Source organism: Rhinatrema bivittatum, chromosome 3, assembly GCF_901001135.1.
Source record: "Rhinatrema bivittatum chromosome 3, aRhiBiv1.1, whole genome shotgun sequence".
Taxonomy (NCBI): Eukaryota; Metazoa; Chordata; class Amphibia; order Gymnophiona; family Rhinatrematidae; genus Rhinatrema; species Rhinatrema bivittatum.
This window is the reverse complement of record NC_042617.1, coordinates 518595470-518617536: the sequence shown is the minus strand read 5'-3', so window position 1 is coordinate 518617536 and position 22067 is coordinate 518595470. Positions and strand designations below refer to the sequence as shown.

At 42.0% G+C, this 22067-nt stretch overlaps 1 protein-coding gene across 1 annotated transcript in view; it reads right to left on the bottom strand.

Annotated features, from left to right (window-relative positions):
* The window catches only part of SCARA5 (scavenger receptor class A member 5), a 590798-nt gene that overhangs the window by 537793 nt on the left and 30938 nt on the right, over positions 1–22067 (bottom strand). Inside the window, exon 2 of the mRNA XM_029596225.1 lies at positions 17760–17896. Coding sequence (XP_029452085.1) covers positions 17760–17880 — 121 coding nt within the window. The 5' untranslated portion in view covers positions 17881–17896. The remainder of the gene's footprint in view (positions 1–17759; positions 17897–22067) is intronic.

The following is a 22067-nucleotide window of genomic DNA, read 5'->3' as shown; positions in this document are numbered from 1 at the left end:
TCGTGCACTGAACAGAGGATTTCAATGTATTGTCCACAAGGACTCTGAGGTCCTTCTCCTGTCTGATGATGCTTAAAATGGAACCCAGCATTGTGTACCTGTAATTGGGATTATTTTTCCTTACGTGCATCATTTTTCCACATTGAATTTTCAGATGCCCAGTCTCCCAGTTTCACAAGATCCCTTCTGCAGTTCCTCAGCTGTTTTAACAACTTTGAATAATTTTCTGTCATCTGCAAATTTGATCACCTCACTTTTTCAGATCATTTATGAATACGTTAAACAGCACAGGTCCCAGTACCAGTCCCTGCAGTATTTCACTAATGACTTTTCTCCATTTGAAAAACTGACTATTTACTCCCCTCCTCTGTTTCCTTTCTTTTAAGCAGTTATTGGTCCACAATAGGACACTGCCTCCTATGCCATGACAGTTTAATTTCTTGAGGATTCTCTTGGAAGACTTTGTCAGATGCCTTCTGAAAATCCAAATACACTGTTCCATGCTAGAGCCAGGAAAATGTGTAATCCTCTTGATAGCTTTCCTATGACCATGGTTTCAGATTAGAATGTCAGGATTTGATGTTTCCTTCTTTAAAGTGTTTCTTTCATAACACAAGAAATAGTATGAGACTGTCCAGAAGAAGAAATCTTGAATCATGAATTCAAAACTTACCATGGTTACTAACTCATGAAAACATTTTAACTGATGGTTTGGCTAGATTTTTGCTGACAACCTTTTTTTTTGTTTTTCACAGAAGCAAGTGTTACCTAGTGTGAAATCATGCAAAATAAACAAATAATCCCATGATGATTTAGCTCTGCTCTCTTTTTAATCTATCACATGCCATGTTCTCACCGTAGACCTGTTTGCTACACAGTCAGGCCGATATTATAAAGTGTTCATTACATGCAAATGCATGTCGATGAGGCTATTAGTTATGAATCAGGGCAGGCATTAATTTCTGAGCAGCCCGAAAAAGTGTACAGAAAAGCATAAAATACTGCTTTTCTGTACCTTCTCCCACTTAATATCCTAGCGATATTAAGTCAGAGGAACCAAAAATGTTTAAAAATAAATAAATAGAAAATAATTTTTAAAAAATGTGCCAGCCGGTCAGGTTCGGAAAACGGATGCTCGATTTTACCGGCTTCAATACGCCTCCATGTACCACAGAGGAATTTGTGATCGGCTGACAAAGGTCTCTTGTCAGTCCCTACTATCAGATCCGCCAAGTTAAGCAATGTAAGAGAGCGTGCTTTATCTGTTGCGGGAACAAAACTTTGGAACTCCTTACCAACATATTTGAGACTGGCTACAGAAAAGAAACAATTTAAATCAGACTTAAAGACTTGGTTATTTAAATGTGCCTTTACGGAGTATGAAAATTCAGACAAGAGCGTCAATACGAGCTCGAGATGCAACAATTGAATAGAAACAGCGTGATCATTTAAATTTATTGCAAAGACTACCAATATTTTTAGTTTTTTAGATTGTTTTACATACTTTATAGTTAATTTTATGATGTTTTTTATGCTGAGCCTTATACTATTTGTCTTAACAGCTAATCTATTCTTATCCTGTGTAGTTTTAGCTGTTACTATTTAATGAATTATTGTATTTCTTATAATATTATAATCCTGTAAACCGGTGTGATGGTTTGTCTGATACATCGGTATATAAACAACAATAAACTAAACTAAACATCCATTTTCTTAACCCATGGCTGTCAGCAGGTTTGAAAACCGATGCTTGCAAAATTGAGCGTGTGTTTTCTGAACCCGCTGACAGCCACCTCTCCTGGGTTTCCTCTAATAAGGAGGCACTAGGGTTGCGTTATTGTCCCTAGCACCTCCTTTTTGGTGCGACCCCTCATTTAAATACAGGATCACATGCCCAAGATAGGTGGCTGGGCGAGCGTTGGGAGAGCGGGTGCTCACCATTGAGTACCCATTTTCCTGCACTCTTAGGGCCAGATTTTCAAAGGAGTACAAGCGTACCCCCCGAAAACCTGGCCCAAACACCCCCTGTGCACACCGAGCCTATGTTGCATAGGCTTCCGGCGCGCGCAAAGCCCTGGGACGTGCGTAAGTCCCGGGACTTTCCTTGGGGGGGGGGGGTGTCGGGGGGCATGTCACGATCCGTGCGTCATCGGGGGGCATGACGCGGCCGGCGCAACATCCGTGGGCGGTGCCCTTAATGTATTGACCTGAGTGTGATGTTACAAATCAATGTTTGGCCCACTTTGCAAGCAACTGTTCTTTTAAAATACCACAGGAGCACTTCCACACTGTAGAAATATTGGGCTAATGTTTTTATGGGCATGAAATCATTTTTACAAGCAAGTCATTTTTCACTGACTGTCAGTAAGTCACTGATGGCCCACAACCCTCAACCTCACCTCTGTAGCTAAGTCTCAATATGACCTAGAGCAGGTCTATTTGGTAGTAATTTTCAAACAGTCCATCTGGTAGCAAACTCCATGGGAAACTTTGTAACTGTGAACCTTGTACCTAATTTCCCTTAGAAACTTGCCCATTGATAAAAGGCCCCACAGACTATATACCTGATTTTTCTGCTGGTGGGTTTTTGATGGCAAACAACATACACAGATTTGAAAATCCAATTTAGTTGTGTTATTTTCCAACCCTGCCCTAAACATTGCCCTGGGAATGCTTCTCTTCAATCTAGTTAAAAGTACACCTGCTGTGGAAGCCCACATATCCTTTAAGGCAGTGAATTTATTTGCTTCTTACCCAGGTAGATCGCTTTAAATACTGTCCTTCCATCTTCCAGTACCTCTAGGACCTTTCTGAAAACCACACTGTTGCCTTATTTGGTGTTGCAACTGTCCCTTCCCGACAGCTTCACTCCGCCTACTTTTCTTTCTTTGCACCTCCTCTCGCTATGGATGGACACCTGGCTGCCGCGGCGTCTGTTTTCCGTCCTCTCCGGCATCCCCGGACCAGCTTGGGCGCTGCCTCCCGCCATGCTCCACTGGTACCTTAGGGTGCATGCGCCGCACGGCCCTCACTCTTATTTCCTACTTGGCACGAACCTCAGGGGTGTCCCCCTGTGATGACATCATGCTGCCTGGATATTTAAAGCCTACGATGTTTGCTAGCCTTTGAGTTAGCAAGGGGGTATCTTATGGATGGGATTCGCTCTCCGTCAGTGGTGTAGCGAGGGGTGGGCGGGGTGGGCGGCCGCCCCGGGTGCCGGGTCTAAGGGGGCACCAAAACGCCTGATAAAATAAAATGTGTATGCTAATTTGCCCTGCCCGCTGAGGAACGTGCCCGGATCCGCCATTTATTTATTTATTTATTTATTTTTAATTTTTATATACCGGAATTCCTGTATACAATACAAATCAATCCGGTTTACATGAAACAAACAGAATTGCCCAGGTCTGGGAGTTAGGACCGAGGTTTTTTTTACAGAGAACATTAAACAATAACAATAACAATAAATATCAATAAATAACAATGAACCATTAACAATTTGCAGGTTAAACTTGAATTAATCATAAATTAAATTAAAATGAAGATGATTAGCAGGATATACGTTGCATATTATTATCTGTAAAACAAAATATTCCAAGTTCAGAGTAGGGCGCTTAGTTACATTCTGGAGATTGGAACGCTTGCCTGAAGAGCCAGGTTTTTAACTTTTTTTTGAACTCTGGTAGACTGGGTTCGAGGCGTAGGTCTGGGGGGAGGGCGTTCCAATGGTGTGGTCCTGCAGTTGAGAGTGCTCTCTTTCTTAGTAGTGATGTTGCTGGAGGGGCGAACAATGTACCTCTGTAGGCGCTTCTGATGGGTCTGGAGGATAGGCGAGGACGAAGTTGGATTTGGAGTGATATAGGTGCGATGTTATGTATTGATTTATGAATAATGGTGAGGGTTTTAAAAAGGATTCTCTGTTTGATGGGTAGCCAGTGGAGGTTGCTTAGAATGGGGGAAATATGATCTTTTTTATTGGTGTTTGTTAGGATTCTGGCAGCGGCGTTTTGTACCATCTGTAGAGGCTTGATACTGTTGTTGGGGAGTCCAAGTAGAATTGCGTTGCAGTAGTCGAGTTTTGAAAATATAATGGATTGAAGGACGAGGCGAAAGTCATTGAAGTGAAGGAGTGGTTTTAACTTTTTGAGGACTTGAAGTTTATAGAAGCAGTCCTTGGTGGTGGTATTTATAAATTTTTTTAAGTTAAGTTGATTGTCAAGCCATGCTCCTAGATCCCTGACGTCTGAGGAGAGATCAATTTTTAATGAGGAGGATTGCAAAAGGCTGGGTGAGTGGGTACGTGGGTCTTGAGAGATAAGTAGCATCTCTGTTTTGCTAGAGTTTAAAATCAAGTTAAGGTTGGAGAGGAGTTGTTTAATTGGTAGTAAACAATCTTCCCAGAAGGAGAAGGTTTTTTGAATGGATTCTGTGATAGGTATGATGATCTGGATGTCATCTGCATAGAGGTAGTGTGTAAGCTTGAGTTTTGCTAGCAGATGGCAGAGGGGGAGGAGGTAAATGTTGAACAGGGTGGGTGAGAGAGATGAGCCTTGTGGTACGCCTTGGTCTGATAGGATGGGTTCAGATTCCTTGTTATTTATTCTGACCTTGAAGAACTTGTTTGATAAGAACGATTTAAACCAACTGAGAGCTGTGCCTTTAATCCCAATGTTTGACATTTGGTCCAGGAGTTGAGAGTGGTTTACCGTGTCGAAGGCTGAGGATAGATCTAGAAGAACCAGTAGGTATGATTGTTTTTTTTCCAGATTCAGAAGTAAGGTATCCGTGAGAGAGAGCAGAAGAGACTCTGTGCTTAATGATTTCCGAAAACCATATTGTGCGGGAGAGAGAATATTGTGCTCCTCGAGATATTCGGAAAATTGTTTATTGACTGCTTTTTCCATCAGTTTGGAAATCAAGGGTAAGTTTGCAATGGGTCTGAAGTTTGCTGGGTCTGTGGGTGACGCGTTTGGTTTTTTCAGTAGTGGTTTAAGGATTGCTAGTTTTAACTGATTGGATACCATACCTTGGGCTAAGGAGGTATTGATGATTTCCGCAATGGGTTTTGCTACGGTATTTGAGATGGCGGTGAGTAAGTTGGTTGGTAGTGGGTCTGAGGGATGTGCAGCTGGTTTAATTTTTTTGAGTATGTTTTCGATCTCCATGGCGGATGTGGGTTCGAATGACTCCAGTCTGGCGTTCTGAGTGATTTGGTATGTACTCAGAGGTATTGGAGGGGCGTTGTGTGTTGAAAGAGGTCGAGTAAGGTTGGAGATTTTTGTCTTAAAATAAATGGCCAGTTCATTGGCCTTGTTGAGAGCTTGTTGGTCTGGAATAGTAGGGGGAGTAGGTTTGGTGAGAGAAGAAACATAGGAAAATAGAGCTTTCGAGTCGAAGATGAAATTGTGAATTCTTTTTGCATAGAAGTCCTTCTTTGTTTTGTGGATAGCATTTCTGTAGGTGTTGAGGGTGTTTTTGTAGTCCAGTCTTGCTGTATGTGATGGGTTGTTTCTCCAGTTTTGTTCTTTATTTCCCCCCGGTACCACAGAACCACTCACACCCCTACCCTCTGCTGCGCCATGGGAAGGAACAGGGCTCGGGGGCGGGGCTGAGGTGTGAGAGGGGGCTGAGGTGTGAGAGGGGGCGGGGCCTGTGCGGAGAGGCAGGAACGAGGCGGTAAGGGGCAGCGCCTCTGCTGAGAGGCCGGATCGAGGCACCAGGGGCGGGGCTGAAGCGAGACGATAGGGGGCGGTGCCTGTGCGGAGAGAACGAGTGGCAGGGGCGGGGCCTGTGTGGAGAGGCCGGAGCGAGGTGGCGAGGGGCGTGGCTGCTCAGAGTAGGCAGGAGGCGGCGGTTGCGGTGGTGGCCGCGTTACTCGTTTCCTTTCTCTCAGGACTTTCCCTATTCTTCCCAGTCTTATCCCAGGCGTGAGCGCGGGCAGAAGTGAGGGAGCGGCGCCCTTCCGCCGGGAGAGAAGAAGAGGCGAGAGCCTGAGGAAAGCTGGGCGAGGTAGGTGAGACTCCAGCTGCGTCTTTCTCCACACAAAGCCCGTGCGCGGCCCCGACAGCGAGGCACGCCCCTGGAAACAGCGCCGAAAGCGAAGCCCGGGCAAGATGTCCGGTACCGGCTCAGACCTGGCAGGCTCCGGAGGGGTGATACATAGCTCCCTGCCCCTTCTCCTCCCCCTGCACCCCCTTGACTTGCAATGTTACCGTCAATTTTTACGCAAGATGCAAATCATTGATGGAGGGAGGGGGCGCCAAAGAAGTCTCTTGCCCCGGGCGCCAAATTGTCTAGCTACGCCACTGCTCTCCGTACCCAGCTACTCTGCCTCTCCAATATTCCATTGGACTCTTATCACTAACAGGGTACCCGCTCCTCGGGGGCCTCACTTCCTATCCTGGGTTTCTCCATACTAGGGCTTTGTGCATATTCCACTGTATTCATTATTCTCAGTTCTTTCCACTACAGCACTGCTACCGGAGGAGTTGCTGTTCCAGCGCCTGAGGGATACTAGCCCAGCCGAGCTACTTCTGCTGCTCACTACTGCCACCTCTGGTGGCTTCACCACATTGTCTAATAAAAGATCAATCTCTGTGTTTGTGTGTCCTAAGCTGAGCCTGACCTGTGGCCCCTCGTGGGACTTCCCCCCGAGGGCATGGTCAGCTGCTACAGTCCAAGGGTCCACCCAAACCTCACTAATTATAACATTTGGCTTGTTGCGCTAGTGTGCCAACTCATATCTCTCTTCAATTTCTATGAAAGCCATTTTTTTTAAATATACAAGTGCAGACAGGCACAGAGAAAAAAAAGCTGATTTAAATATAAAGTTCAGAATTTGTTCATTCTTCAAATGATGTCATTAAACAATAGGACAGTTGTTGTCTATTAGAGATGTGCATTCATTCAAAATGAATGTGCAAAATGCAACAAATAAGGGCAATTAATTTCATTTAGGAAAGCCCTGAAACATTTCGCGGGTCCCCCAAATGAAACAAACCTTATTTGTTGCATTTGTTTTAAATGAATGCATCAAGCCTAGGAGTAGGCCCAAGGCCTTACCTAGGGTGTAGGCCTATGCCTGACCTAATGCCAGGGCTTTGGCCAAGATCCAAGCACCCCCCCAAATAATCATTTACCTGATCTGTCAGGAATCTTCAGAAGTGGCCAGGCCAGGTAAGTGGAGGCCTGAGAGGATCCTGGCCCCACATTTTTCCAGCAATTATCCTCTTTTTTTCTTCTTCAATTGACGCCGTCCACTGGGGTTGTGCCAAAGTTATTTAAATCAGGCGCATTCATCCCAGCGGATGGCACCTTTTTGATGTACAGCATTGCAGACAGTGTCAGTTAAGAAGAAAAAAAAGAAGAGGATATCTTCAGAGTTATTCTGAGGCCTGAGCGCCACATCTGGGCCTGACCCTAAGCCGGGGCCCAGGTGTCAAGACCTGGCCTCCAGGCCCAGCCCCGGTGTCAGGCCTGGGTCTGGGGTGAGGCCCGGGTGTCAGGACCCGGCCTCCAGGTTGGGCTCAGGCATCAGGACCTGGCCTCTGGGCTGGGCCCCGGCATCAGGCCTCAGTCCGAGCCAAGGCCCCGGTGTTGGGATCCAGCCTCCTGGCCAGGTCGCAGCCACAGTCCTGGCTTGGGCTCCAGCCTAGGCCAAGGCCACTGTGACCTACTGCTTCCTCAGCCTACACAAGGCTGAGGCTTCAACCTAGGCCTAGTCCTTGCCAGCAGATCCCCACTGGACTGGGTAAGTGGGGGCTGGGGTGCCCTGGCCCCGGCATTTTTCCTGGTGGGTGGGAGGGAGGGACAGGAGGCTTGGGAGGACCCATTTTTATAGTCTTTTTTTTTTTTTTATGTTTGTTGCATTTTTTCACATGAATGAAACAAATCAAACATTCCACAAACTGAAATTCATTATATAAAACCTCCAGAAAAAAATCTGAAAAATGAAAACATATTTTTTTAACCTCCAAGCCCCTATTATCTATTAGTCAATTGTCTGCAGCTATCAGCTCTAGAAAGAAAGGTTTCTATACTGTATAGCAACTGAGTGTATGAAGAAGTGCTAATATTAGTTGAGCACCAGGTGAATCAAAAGATTTTTAAAAATTTGTATTTTAAACAAGTTATTAGAGGCCTCTTAAGCATCAGAATCTCAAAAGGATTCTATTAATTATCGTGAAATTATCTTCCCAGCTCTGATTCAGTAAAAGGGCCAAGTTGCCTGTTAGGATTCAAAGCTGAGATGCAAGCCAGAACACAGTTGACTCATCCATCTTTGATTGTAACCATGTCTGGTGTAAGTGAAGTCTGCTGTATTTCTACAGCCTTTACTGACAATTCAGAGGTCAATATTCAAAACCCATTTAGAAATATAACTCAAATGTTATCTGTGGAAATAACTAGTTTTGCCATATTCAGTCACTTATCTGGCTAATTCATAGCCTGATAGATCAGAAGCAGCAATGGAAGCACCAGGGGCAAGTACTGTATCTACTGTACCTCCCAGCAGCAGTTTTGTGAGTGTTGGGGGGAGGTGAAAGAGTCTGGTGGGTGGGGGCCTTGCTGGCCCATTACTGTTATGCTGAACAGGTAGGCGGTAAATCACACACAAAAGAAGAGCTTATTTTTCTATAATTGTTTTTTCAACATTTTATTTATGCAACCACATGTTTAACAACTATCTAGACAATTAAAATTTATCTAACTCACACACACCCTCTCATACATTCAGCACACATATCACATAAAACCAAATAGGTACACATTTCAGACTTATATTGTTAAAGAAATTATAAGAATTACAATGAGTTGTTAATTCATGATTAATTCAGATAAGTCATCCATGAAACGAATCCTGAATTATATTTATCCAATAAACACATATTCTTTATAAAAAACACATGATTGTCAAAAGACAAGTCTGAATGTCTGACAAAGATCTTTGTTTCACCCTCTTAACCTGAGGGCTTACTCAGGGACTGACTCAAAATGGAAAAATCTTCAGTAATAAAAATCTTCAATAAGACAACTTCAACGTAATCAATTGATCATACACCTTCCTTTATCACTATAACTTCTCCAACCACTGTAAACAGGAGGAGGAAACGTAGATGTCCTTCATTATCAAATTCAACAAACGTCGAGTTGCTTCACCCTAATTCGGGTATCCATGAATGTCTACACCATATGGAATCCTCCACAAAGTGCTAATGCAAAGATGCAAAATGCAATAACAAACGATTCTCATGTGTTCTAAAGTGCAAATATCAAGCCATCATCTCAAAATGGAGTAAGACAAACTTTTTATGAAAAGTTATGGATAATTCACTGTCTTCACAAGTATCATATTTATTCCAGTTTCCAAATGTTAATTCACCATGTCTACCCAGAACTGACGTTCTCCAATGGATTCGAAAACAATCATGTGTTTTTTTATAAAGAATATGTTTATTGGATAAACTTAATACAGGATTCGTTTCATGGATGACTTATCTGAATTAATCATGAATTAACAACTCATATTGTTAAAGAAATTATAAGAATTACAAAAAGTCTGAAATGTGTACCTATTTGGTTTTATGTGATATGTGTGCTGAATGTATGAGGGGGTGTGTGTGAGTTAGATAGATTTTAATTGTCTAGATACTTGTTAAACATGTGGTTGCATAAATAAAATGTTGGAAAAACAATTATAGAAAAATAAGCTCTTCTTTTGTGTGTGATTTACCTATTGTGTTTGTAATGAAATCGCTATCTGATCAGAGGAGCAATCAGATAGGAGTTAGCAATCTGATGTGTTCTCCGTGAGGAATTTGCAATCTGTAGTATTTAGGAGAGTTGTGGGTGGATCCTTGGACCAGTGGCAGATGACCACGCCCTCGGGGAAGGCCCCGAGAGGGACCACCAGTCAGGCTCAGAGTATGGAGACAGACACACACTAGTTTATTTATTTTATTTATTTATTTGCGTTTTTTCTATACCGGCATTCATGGTTAGAAACCACATCATGCCGGTTTACATGTAACAAGGGGTGAGAACAAAGAACAGAACATAAACAAGTGCAAGGAGATCAAAAGTTACATTACAACAAGGGTCTTAAACTTGGAGGAGAGATAAGAATAAGAGAGTAGAACTGTAAGGATTACAGTTCTTACTCTACACTGTAAGGATTACTAGTTCTTTTATTAGACAGTATACTGAACCACCAGATGTGGCAGTAGTGAGCTGGTGTGCCGCACCGCGTCCTCGCCCCTAGGCCTCCAGGAAACATGGCGGTTAACAGCGTGGAGCCAGTCCAGGGACACCGGAGGACCTCGGCAGAGGAACGCCGCGGCAGCCAATCTTCCCAAGGGTGAAGAGGGAGGCGCCAAAGAGGTGAGGAGGGCGGAGAGAGGGCGTCGGGAACCGACGGTCACAAAAGTGTTAAAGAAGATTTGGCGATTTCTTCCCTTTGTGTTGTTATACCGAACAGATGGGTGGGGCAGATCTGGGGTGGGAAAACATTTTTTTTCTTTTAAAGAGAATGGGTGCATGGATGGGTGGAGAGGGGCCTCAATTTATGGATCCCTGAAGTAATTTTACAATTTAGCAGGGGATGTGGGGTGGGGGGATGCATGGCCTGACAAGGCCTTCGATGAAAGATGGTGGCAGAAGGAGGGGATTGGGCCATGGGTCCCTTTACTTCATTTCTTTTCAAAGTGCTACATATCCGAGCATCTTCAAAAGATATTTCGATAAGTAGCAGCACTATTTACCTAGATAACTTTTGAAGACATCCAGATAATTAGAAAATTATCTGACCACACAACCTAAGAGCCCGATATTCAAAACATATTTATCCAGATAAATCAGACTTATCTGGCTAACGGGTACTACTGAATATTCATGTACTGTCAGCAGTCACCACTTAGCTGGATAAATCACTTATCCAGCTATGTATTAAGTGAGAAAACTGAAGGGCAGGGAATGGGTGGATCGGGGAAGAATTGAGGTAGCTGAATAACTTATCTGGCTAACTCTGATCAGCCTACACTCCTGTCCTAAAGTTAGCCAGATAAGTTTATCAGGCTAACTTTAGGATATCTTTAGGATAGTATATTCAGCAGGATGTTTATCCCACTGAAAAATACGGGACAAGTTAACATGTCCACTACCCAGCTAATTAAATATTGACTTCACAATTGTAACCCTTTGCTGGGGTTTTGTTGGATCCCCTAGGGCCATAAAAGAATTCTGACATGTGTGTATCTTTCTGGTGTGGTGTTCTCCTCAAGGACAGATAGGCTGGACTCAGACTGGTTGTTCAAATCATATTTGCTGATTATTTCCAAAAGGTCAATCACTGTCCCACAAACATTCAACAAATTAAACTGTACAATTGAACTATTTACATGGTGTCTCCACTGGGGTGCTAGTGTCCTTCTCTCCAGCTCTTGGGGGGGAGGGGGCAGCTTACCACTGCCTACTCACTATGCAACGGCCCAGTAGAGGGCTGTAGTTACACAATGTTAGGTTCTTAGTTACCATCCAGGAAAGAGATCTAGATGTCATACTGGACAAGACATTGAAACTGTCGGCTCAGTGTGCTGTGGCAATCAAAAAAGCAAACAGAATATTAGGAATGATTAGGAAGGGAATGGCAATTAAAACAATGGCTGTCATAATGCTTCTGTATCATTCCACGGTGAGAATGCATCTTAAATAATGTGTGCAATTCTGGTTGCTGCATCTCAAAAAAGATATAGTTGCACTGGAGAAAGTGCAGAGAAGGGCGACCAAAATGATAAGGGGCATGGAATGGCCGCCCGATGAGGAAAGGCTAAAGAAGTTAGGACTGGAGTAGAGACGACTAAAGGGGGATATGATATAGGTCTAAAAAATCATGAAAGGACTTGAACAGGTTAATGTAAATCACTTATTTACTCTTCAGATAATAAAAAGAGCAGGGGGCACTCCATGAAGTTAGCAAGTAGCTCATTTAAAACAAATCAAAGAAAATTCTTTTTCATTCAGCACATAGTTAAGTCCTGGAAGTCATTGCTAGAGGATATTGTTACAGCAGTTAGTGTAACTGGGTTTAAAAAAGGTTTGGATAAGTTCCTAGAAGAAAAATCCATAAACTGCTATTAATAAATAAGCAGTAGTAGCTTGAGATTTATTTAGTATTTGGGTACTTGGCAGGTATTTATGAGGAGGATTGGCCACTGTTGGAAACATGATGCTGGGCATGATGGACCCTTGGTCTGACCCAGTATGGCATATCTTACGTTCTTAATCCTAGGGAGAAGCCCCATACTACAAAAGATCCTACTTGAGTCAAAAGTTCAGTCTTTAGCCCACAGTGTATGTCCTGATCCCTTTGGGGTGGAGATCCGATTGGGAGTCTCCCAAGGCTTGATGGTACAATCTTGAAGTCCTCTCAGGGAGAGAGGCCAGATGTTCCAGTTCAGCTCACAGCTCTCTATCTCCTTCACCAGGTTGTGCATAGGGGAGTGAAAAAAACCCCGCCACATGATCAAAAAGGGGAAAAATCCAAAGTCTCTATCCAAATTATCTCACGCTGGGTTGTGCTGTCACTGGTCTTGCTTCCTCTAAGGATTAAATGGGGTTGCTCACAGGTCTCCAGCCCTTACTCTCAGGATTAGAGGGAGTTGCTCCTTTCCCAAGGCACTGGGTGTTCTCCGGAATAAGAAAGCTTATCAAAATTGGATCAAAATCTACAAAAACCTTAATTCTCTACAACAGGGAGGCAGTCCTTCATAGACAGTGAGTGTACTGAGGAGGGATCCTCGCTGAATGCAATAAAACCATCAAGCTGGGTTAGTGGGCCCAACTCAGCAGGGGGAAAAGAAAAGCCATTCCTTATTCCTCAAAACCTAACTCTGCCTATGCCCTAGGGAGATCCAATCACAGTCAGCTCATTTGAGAGACTGAAAGAGAATGGACATCCCATGATGTTACTAGTCCAGATGGCATGGGACCTAGGGCCATCTAGTGACAAACTGAAGGATTGGTCACACAATATTTACCTAGGAATACATAATGAAGACAGTTTTCAAAGGACTTTGCCTGGGTATCTAAGTAGCTATTGGATAAATTCTTTAGGCTGAAACCTTTCCTCCCTCAGTGGGGTAAATCTTACTGCAGAATTTCACAAGGGCTCCAGGGGCGATCCGGGAAACTACAGACCAGTTAACCTGACTTCAGTGCCAGGAAAAATAGTGGAAAGTGTACTAAATATCAAAACTCACAGAACATATAGAAAGACATGGTTTAATGGAACAAAGTCAGCATGGCTTTACCCAAGGCAAGTCTTGCCTCACAAATCTGCTTCACTTTTTTGAAGGAGTTAATAAACAAAAAGAGAAACAATGACCCAAACATTTTAAGTAACTATAGACCTGTCTCAAACCTGCCTATGCTCGCAAAGTTAATTGAAAAAGCAGTACAAAAGCAACTAGCAGAACATCTAGACAACAACAACATACTCTACCTATCACAACATGGTTTCAGAAAACACTATAGCACCGAAACATTACTAAACTCTCTTACAGATAATGTAATACGCGGATTTGATAGTGGAAAACACTACATCTTGATATTACTAGACCTGTCCGCAGCATTTGACACCGTAAACCATAACATACTATTAAAAAGACTGGAAGAAATTGGATTACAAAAAACAACACTTGATTGGTTCACATCCTATCTGACAAATAGATCTTATTTATTTATTTTATTTATTTATTTATTTTAAATTTTTATATACCGGAATTCCTGTATGCAATACAAATCAGTCCGGTTTACAAGATCTTATCAGGTACAGATAAAAAACACATCATCAGACAAGATCAACCTAAAAACAGGAGTCCCCCAGGGATCAGCACTCTCAGCAACTCTGTTTAACATCTACATGCTCCCCCTATGTCACCTTCTGGCAGGGCTAGGTATCATCCACTTTATATACGCTGATGACAATCAACTGATTCTACCAGTAGAGGAATCAATTGAGAAAACACTCAATTTTGCAATGATGTACATAGACATAATAAAACAACTATTAAACCAAATGGAACTAGTAATAAACATAGAAAAACTGAATTTATACACCTTGAACGAAAAAACATTGTAAGAATCCAAAATCCCATCAAAATAAAAAATGACAAGTCAGTCGAGCTAACCGATAAGGCTAGAAACCTAGGAGTAATTATTGACACCGAACTCAGCCTTAAGCAACACATATCAATAAAAGTAAGAGAAAGCTATGCCAAACTAATGATCCTTAGAAGACTAAAATCCTTATTAACTCAAGATCACTTTCGCACAGTACTACAAGCACTAATATTTGCTAGCACGGACTACTGTAACACACTTTTCCTAGGTTTACCATACACCACAATCAGGCCACTACAAATACTACAGAACTCAGCTGCAAGAATACTAACTGGAAAAGGAAAAAGAGATCACATCACCCAAACACTTGCAGATTTATACTGGCTCCCAATAGAACAGAGAGTCCAATTCAAAACACTTTGCACAGTTCATAAACTAATAAACGACGAAAATGCTGACTGGCTAAACACTGCTCTACGATTACATGTCCCTCAAAGAAATCTCAGATCAGCCAATAAAGCACTACTAACCATTCCATCAGTCAAAACAGCAAAACTAACTCAAGTTAGAGAGAGAGTGCTATCCTTGGCAGGACCATTATTATGGAACACAATACCGCTTGAGCTTAGACTAATGAAAGATCTAAAACTCTTCAAAAAGAGCTTAAAAATTTGGCTATTCAAAAAAGCATTTCACAGCGAGGTCGCTGAATAACAACAAATACATACAGCTGAAAGTCACCTATAAAAAGCAAATGTTGTTTTTATTTTAATCATAAGTAAATATTAGATTAAAACAGTTTTCACATATGATTACCCCAGGAATCATATAAACAGTATCTCCAACACACTTCTCATTTAGAGTATATTACTGAACTATGTAACCATAAATATTGGCACACTATGGATAACTTAGATACCAAACCAAACCTATTTCGTGCCTAAATGTAAACTGTTGTGATGGTGCATCACTAAATGACGGTATAGAAAAGTTTCTAAATAAATAAAAATAAATAAATAAAACATGTGGATAAAGGTGAACCGGTAGATGTAGTATACTTGGATTTTCAGAAGGTGTTTGACAAAGTTCCTCATGAGAGACTTCTAGGAAAAGTAAAAAGTCATGGGATAGGTGGCGATGTCCTTTCGTGGATTGCAAACTGGCTAAAAGACAGGAAATAGAGAGTAGGATTAAATGGACAATTTTCTCAGTGGAAGGGAGTGGACAGTGGAGTGCCTCAGGGATCTGTATTGAGACCCTTACTTTTCAATATATTTATAAATGATCTGGAAAGAAATACGACGAGTGAGATAATCAAATTTTCAGATGACACAAAATTGTTCAGAGTAGTTAAATCACAAGCAGATTGTGATAAATTGCAGGAAGACCTTGTGAGACTGGAAAATTGGGCATCCAAATGGCAGAAGAAATTTAATGTGGATAAGTGCATGGTGATGCATATAGGGAAAAATAACCCTTGCTATAATTACACAATGTTGGGTTCCATATTAGGTGCTACAACCCAAGAAAGAGATCTAGGCGTCATAGTGGATAACACATTGAAATCGTCGGTTCAGTGTGCTGCGGCAGTCAAAAAAGCAAACAGAATGTTGGGAATTATTAGAAAGGGAATGGTGAATAAAACGGAAAATGTCATAATGCCTCTGTATTGCTCCATGGTGAGACCGCACCTTGAATACTGTGTACAATTCTGGTTGCTGCATCTCAAAAAAGATATAATTGCGATGGAGAAGGGCTACCAAAATGATAAGGGGAATGGAACAGCTCCCCTATGAGGAAAGACTAAAGAGGTTAGGACTTTTCAGCTTGGAGAAGAGACGGCTGAGGGGGGATAAGATAGAGATGTTTAAAATTATGAGAGGTCTAGAACGGGTAGATGTGAATCGGTTATTTACTCTTTCGGATAGTAGAAAGACTAGGGGGCACTCCATGAAGTTAGCATGGGGCACATTTAAAACTAATCGGAGAAAGTTCTTTTTTACTCAACGCACAATTAAACTCTGGAATTTGTTGCCAGAGGATGTGGTTAGTGCAGTTAGTATAGCTGTGTTTAAAAAAGGATTGGATAAGTTCTTGGAGGAGAAGTCCATTACCTGCTATTAAGTTCACTTAGAGAATAGCCACTGCCATTAGCAATGGTAACATGGAATAGACTTAGTTTTTGGGTACTTGCCAGGTTCTTATGGCCTGGATTGGCACTGTTGGAAACAGGATGCTGGGCTTGATGGACCCTTGGTCTGACCCAGTATGGCATTTTTTATGTTCTTATGTGACTAGATTTAGCTGCTGGAAAAGAAAGGTTGCTATGGCGAGAGGTAAAGTACTCATTGGGAGTTTCCCCTTTGAAAATTAGCTTGCAGGTCTATGGACCTGCAATCAACTTGCAGGATTTAAAAAATTGCCCCAGTATGTAATACAAGTGGAAATCTGCACAAACAAAATTGCAGAAATGTATTTTTAGGAAAGACAGTTCTACCTAGGTAAACCAGTCTTTCCTCCCACAACTTGGGAATGGATTTCTCCCAGCCCATCTGCCATTCTCTTCCCAAGACAGGGATCCCTGGCTTCTGCTGATACTCTCTCTCTCTCTTTAGAGCTGAGGCAGGGATTTCCAGACCGATTCCTTATCCTTTTCTGGGGCCAAGGCTGAAGATCCCTGCCCCTATATTCATTCTTTCTATTCCCAGGTCCTGGGGAGGGCATCCTTAGGCTAATATTGACCTTGTGACACAGGAGGCCAGAAACACCATGTGATGCCCAAGTGCTCATTTTTACAGCAAGCATAGAGCAGCCATATTACAGACCTTTGTCACAAAAAAGCTATTTTTTGGCATATATTTTATCCTCTATCAACATACAATGTGTCTCTGAATCATCCTCTACATATACAATATTAGACAAGATACCTGAACTAAGGGGGAAATTTTCTTTTATGACAAAGAAAGTTTGTCCGGTGCAATGAATGTTAAGGTTATAGCCACAATATGGCAACACATAAAGCCAAGCTATTACACCAATATAATATCTTTTTTCTTTTTTTTTTTTTAATATTTTACTATTTTTTCTATTTAAATGATAAAATGGCGGCCAGGTAAAGCAAGCTGATCAACACACATACCCTTTCTAGCCCCTGAAGCAGACGAAGATCATCGAAACACCATCAGTGTCAGGCATTTTTCCTTGTGCAGGACACCATCGCTTCAGATTATAGAGAACAGAATGTTTATGCTTCAAAAATGAATTATACATGTTTACTGGTCCTGCAGAGTGTTTGTATTATAATGAGAATAAACAATGAACATTTGTAATTGAAACAATTTTATTAGCATTTAAAAAGAAAAAATAGTAACATTTCATTTAAAAATACATGGCCTGGCTTTAGGTGTTGCCATATTGTGGCTATAACCTTAACATTCATTGCACCGGACAAACTTTCTTTGCCATAAAAGACATTTTCCCCTTTTCTTCGGGTATCTTGTCTTAATATTATATATTGAATCCTTTCAAAAATACTTTAACAATGTGAGTAGGCCACTAACAAAACATTCACATAAACATAGTGAGTTTGCTGTCATTTAGATGCAGTAAACTGAAAACCCTGAATATTTTACTTTACTCACAGTCCTCACAGAGGTTCATTTTGGAGAGATTTCTGCTATTAATCCCATCAAAAGATTCTTCATAGATGGAGCCATTTTCCTTCTCTTCAAATGTATGGAGGTACATAGCTTTATTCTCCATTGCCTTTACAGTTCAGCTGGAAGAGACAGAATCAACAGGTAAGCCGGAGAAAGACTACAGTTTGCACATGATATATTGTTCATCACTAGATGAGCATGAAGCTCATGCCCTACACCGTCTCTATGAAAATATTCCGATGGTCTAGAAGATGTTTTTTTTCAAAACACAGCCACACCTCTCAAAATGAAACACAAATCACAAAAGAGGGGGAATACAAAATACAATTAGAAAATCTTTCAAAAATATAAAAACTAAAAAAATTAAAAAAACTAAGGGCCAGATTTTAAAACCTACTCCTGCGTGGTACATTTGTGCACACTACCCGGCACGCACAAATGTACGCCTGATTTTATAACATGCACGCGCAGCCCTTCCCCTACCTGTCCCACCCCCCAGCCCGATAAAAAACAAACAAACCCCGGTACCTTTATTTTGTAAGTTACACCGGCCAACTGCCAGTGCGCGATCCCCCAGCCCAGCGGCAGTGGAGAGGCCTCTGGCCATGCTCCCACCCCACCCCCAGACTGCCCATTTTTTCAAGCCCCGGGCCTTACACGCATCCTGGGGCTTTACGCCCGGTGCGCAATGCACATAGGCTTTTAAAATCTGCCCCTAAATGAGGAAAGCGGTATCAGAAAAGGCAGTGTACCAAGTTTAATCCCACTGTCTCCTGCCTGCAATGGGCCTCAGGCAGTATCAGTTTAATTTACACCATAGATTTAAATCATTTGCCACAAACCTCAAATTTACAAAAACTACAGAAATCTTTTATTTTATTGTATTTAACAAAAGTCTCACTTACATTGTAAATACTAATCATAAAAATAACTAAGGCACCGTATACTAGGGATGTGAATCGTTTTTTGACGATTTAAAAAATCATCCGATATTTTTTAAATCATCAAAAATCATTAAAGTGCGTGATCCAATACAAATTCCCCGGATTTATCGTGAAAAATTGTTAATTGGGTACGAGAGTTATTTGGGGGGAGGGCGGGAAAACCGGCACACCAAAACAACCCCTAAACCCACCCCGACCCTTTAAAACGAATCCCTTACCCTCCCGAACCCCCCCCAAAATGTTTTAAATTACCTGGTGGTCCAGCGGGGGGGGTCCCGGCGCGATCTCCCGCTCTCGGGCCATCGGCGCCATTTTGGCTGCCACTAATTAAAATGGCGCAGATGGCCCAATAAAAAAAAAAAAAACACCTGACCCTTTAAAACTTACCCCTTAGCCTCCCCCACCCTCCCGACCCCCCCCCCAAAACCTTTTAAAATTACCTGGTGGTCCAGTGGGGGTGCAAGGAGCGATCTCCCGCTCTCGGGCCATCGGCTGCCACTAATAAAAATGGCGCCAATGGCCCTTTGCCCTTACCATGTGACAGGGAAGCCGTGCCATTGGCTGGCCCCTGTCACAAGGTAGGAGCACTGGATGGCCGGACATCTTTAAAAATGGCGCGGGCCATCCACTGCGGGCCATCCAGTGCGCCTACCATGTGACAGGGGCCAGCCAATGGCACGGATACCCTGTCACATGGTAAGGGCAAAGGACCATCGGCGCCATTTTGATTAGTGGCAGCCGACGGCCCGGGAGCAGGAGATCGCTCCCGGGACCCCCACTGGACCACCAGGTACCTGTAAAATGTTTTTTGGGGGGGGTCGGGAGGGTGGGGGAAGCAAAGAGATTAGTTTTAAAGGGTCAGGGTGGGTTTAGGGGTTATTTTTGTGTGCCGTTTTTCCCGCCCTCCCCAAAACGATAAGAGAACCCCCACGATCAATATCGTGGGGTTTTCCTATCATTTCGGGGAGACCCCAATTTCTGACGATTTTGAAAATATCGACGATATTTTCAATTGTCCGAAGCTCAATTCACATCCCTAGTACCAACATTGTCTTGTTTGACATGCCAGAAATGTTCAATACATCTTAAAATCCCTATAACCCACACATATCCATCCCCCATTCATATGAACCCACAATATACCCACCCATCTCAATAAAACCAACACCAAAAGTTTGTAAATATACTATTACTACAGGAGATTCAGTTCTTGAACTTAATGAGTAACACCCCTATATAATTTCAAATAGTTTGACACCCCTCCGTGTTTTCAGATGGCTCGGATGATTCAATTCCTCTTTTTAATAGTTGAAACCTATCAAATTCCCTATGAGGTTCCATGTTTCACCAATAGCTTCCTTAGGGGATAGCTTGTATTCCGATACCACATCTGAAATGAACTCTCCACACTCCCGATAACACCTCAATACAAACATTTTTTAAAATATATTAAAAAATAATAATAAATGATCCAATATCCATCTCCCACCCCCAACCTTACTAGATATTAAATCACTTACTCCGACGCTGTTAATTTCTGTTCATGTCCACCACCACTAGCCTATGGTAACCCTAAAACAAAATTCAATGGTAACCTTAATCTCCTTGTATTTACACCTTTTCAAAATACATCTTATTTATCTTACATATATTTCATCCATACTTATAACTTCTCAAGATCTCATTCCATTTGTTCCTGAAATAGAATTCTCCATGCAACTTTTCACAATGAGCCTTAACACTGAATTCACGTGTACCTATTAAAGAAAAGGCATACAAATACCCCGTCACAAAATTTAATTCAGTTACTGCTTCTCTACATATCTCCAACTAACATAACCTCAAGATGATAACTCAATTACTTGTCCCAACCGCCAACAAATTTTCACTCCTACTCAAAGCACACACCGCTACGCTCTTAGGGTCTGATTTTAAAAAGCATTTACATGCGTAAAACTGGGTTTTACGCATGTAAATGCACTTTACTCGAGTAAGTGGGCTTTTGAAAATTGCTACAATATATGCCATTGAATCGTCCATAGGATTTATTCACATAAGTGCACTTTACGTGAGTAAATGGCTTTTGAAAATTGCTACAATAGTAGCTACATTTACGCACGTAACTCCTTTTGAAAATTACCCCCTTAATGTCGACACTATGCACCAAACTAACAACCAGCTCTTAAATTAGTGTCCTATATCACTGGCCTCACAGCCCCACCTCATTACGTATTCAACGTAAACCAATCCACAGTTACATTGGGTATTATTGATGACAACGTCACCACGACCACATTCAAACAACGTGCTACATCCCACAATAAAACAAACTTTATCCACAACATATATACCAAATACAAACTATTGGCAACTCTCATACAAAACAAACATCCACACATAGCCACCATATCTCCTACGGAGCACTCCCAATATTAACTCCCATATCCACATGCCAACACACACACCATTCTCACACCACAAACAAACTCAATCACATATCCCATCTCATAAACCATTCACACCATCCACTTCCAAACCCACTCTCAAAACACTCAAAAACCAACCTATGGGTTAAGAAATCACACTCATACCTATATACTCAAATCACCATAACCCCATATAGCCCTCCTTCTGTCTCCCACACTCCGAATCAACATACCACATTAAAAAACCCACTCCCCATACATACCACCATACTCACCTCGATATCATTCACTAACCTCAATACAACCAGAAACACCCAACGTATCCCCCCTCATATCCCATACTACTATTCAATATCCACTATAAACATTCCACTCCCCATACACACCACCACACTCAAAACACTTAACCCAATGCAACTGGGTATGCATCCCCTATCTGTAAAACGCCTCCCAATTAATTCCACTGTTTAATCCGTGCGGCTGTATTGTATCCCACCAAAAAAGGAATTTTTGTTCTAACCTCCATAGTATCCGAGTAATATCACCCTGTACATAAGATTTAACTTGCGTGATAATGAAAAATTTTAACTGCTCAACATCATGCCTGGCCTTATACCAGTGTTCCACCGATAGTGCCCCATCTTTTTTTATTCTTAAATTACTTTTGTGTTCCACAATTCGAGATCTTATCTGGCGCTTAGTATGACCGATGTAATAGCTTACACTGACAAAGGATTCCATAAATAACTCTCTTTGACATACATGAGAAATTACCCAAAAATTGTATATGGGTCCTTATTCTCAGCATATTGAATGCTCTGAAACTCCACTCTGTTCCCACAAACTGAACATCCATGACATATCTCAGGATCTTCACTCACTGTCCGCAGCTGTCTGTCCCCCCTATTGGTCACCAAATC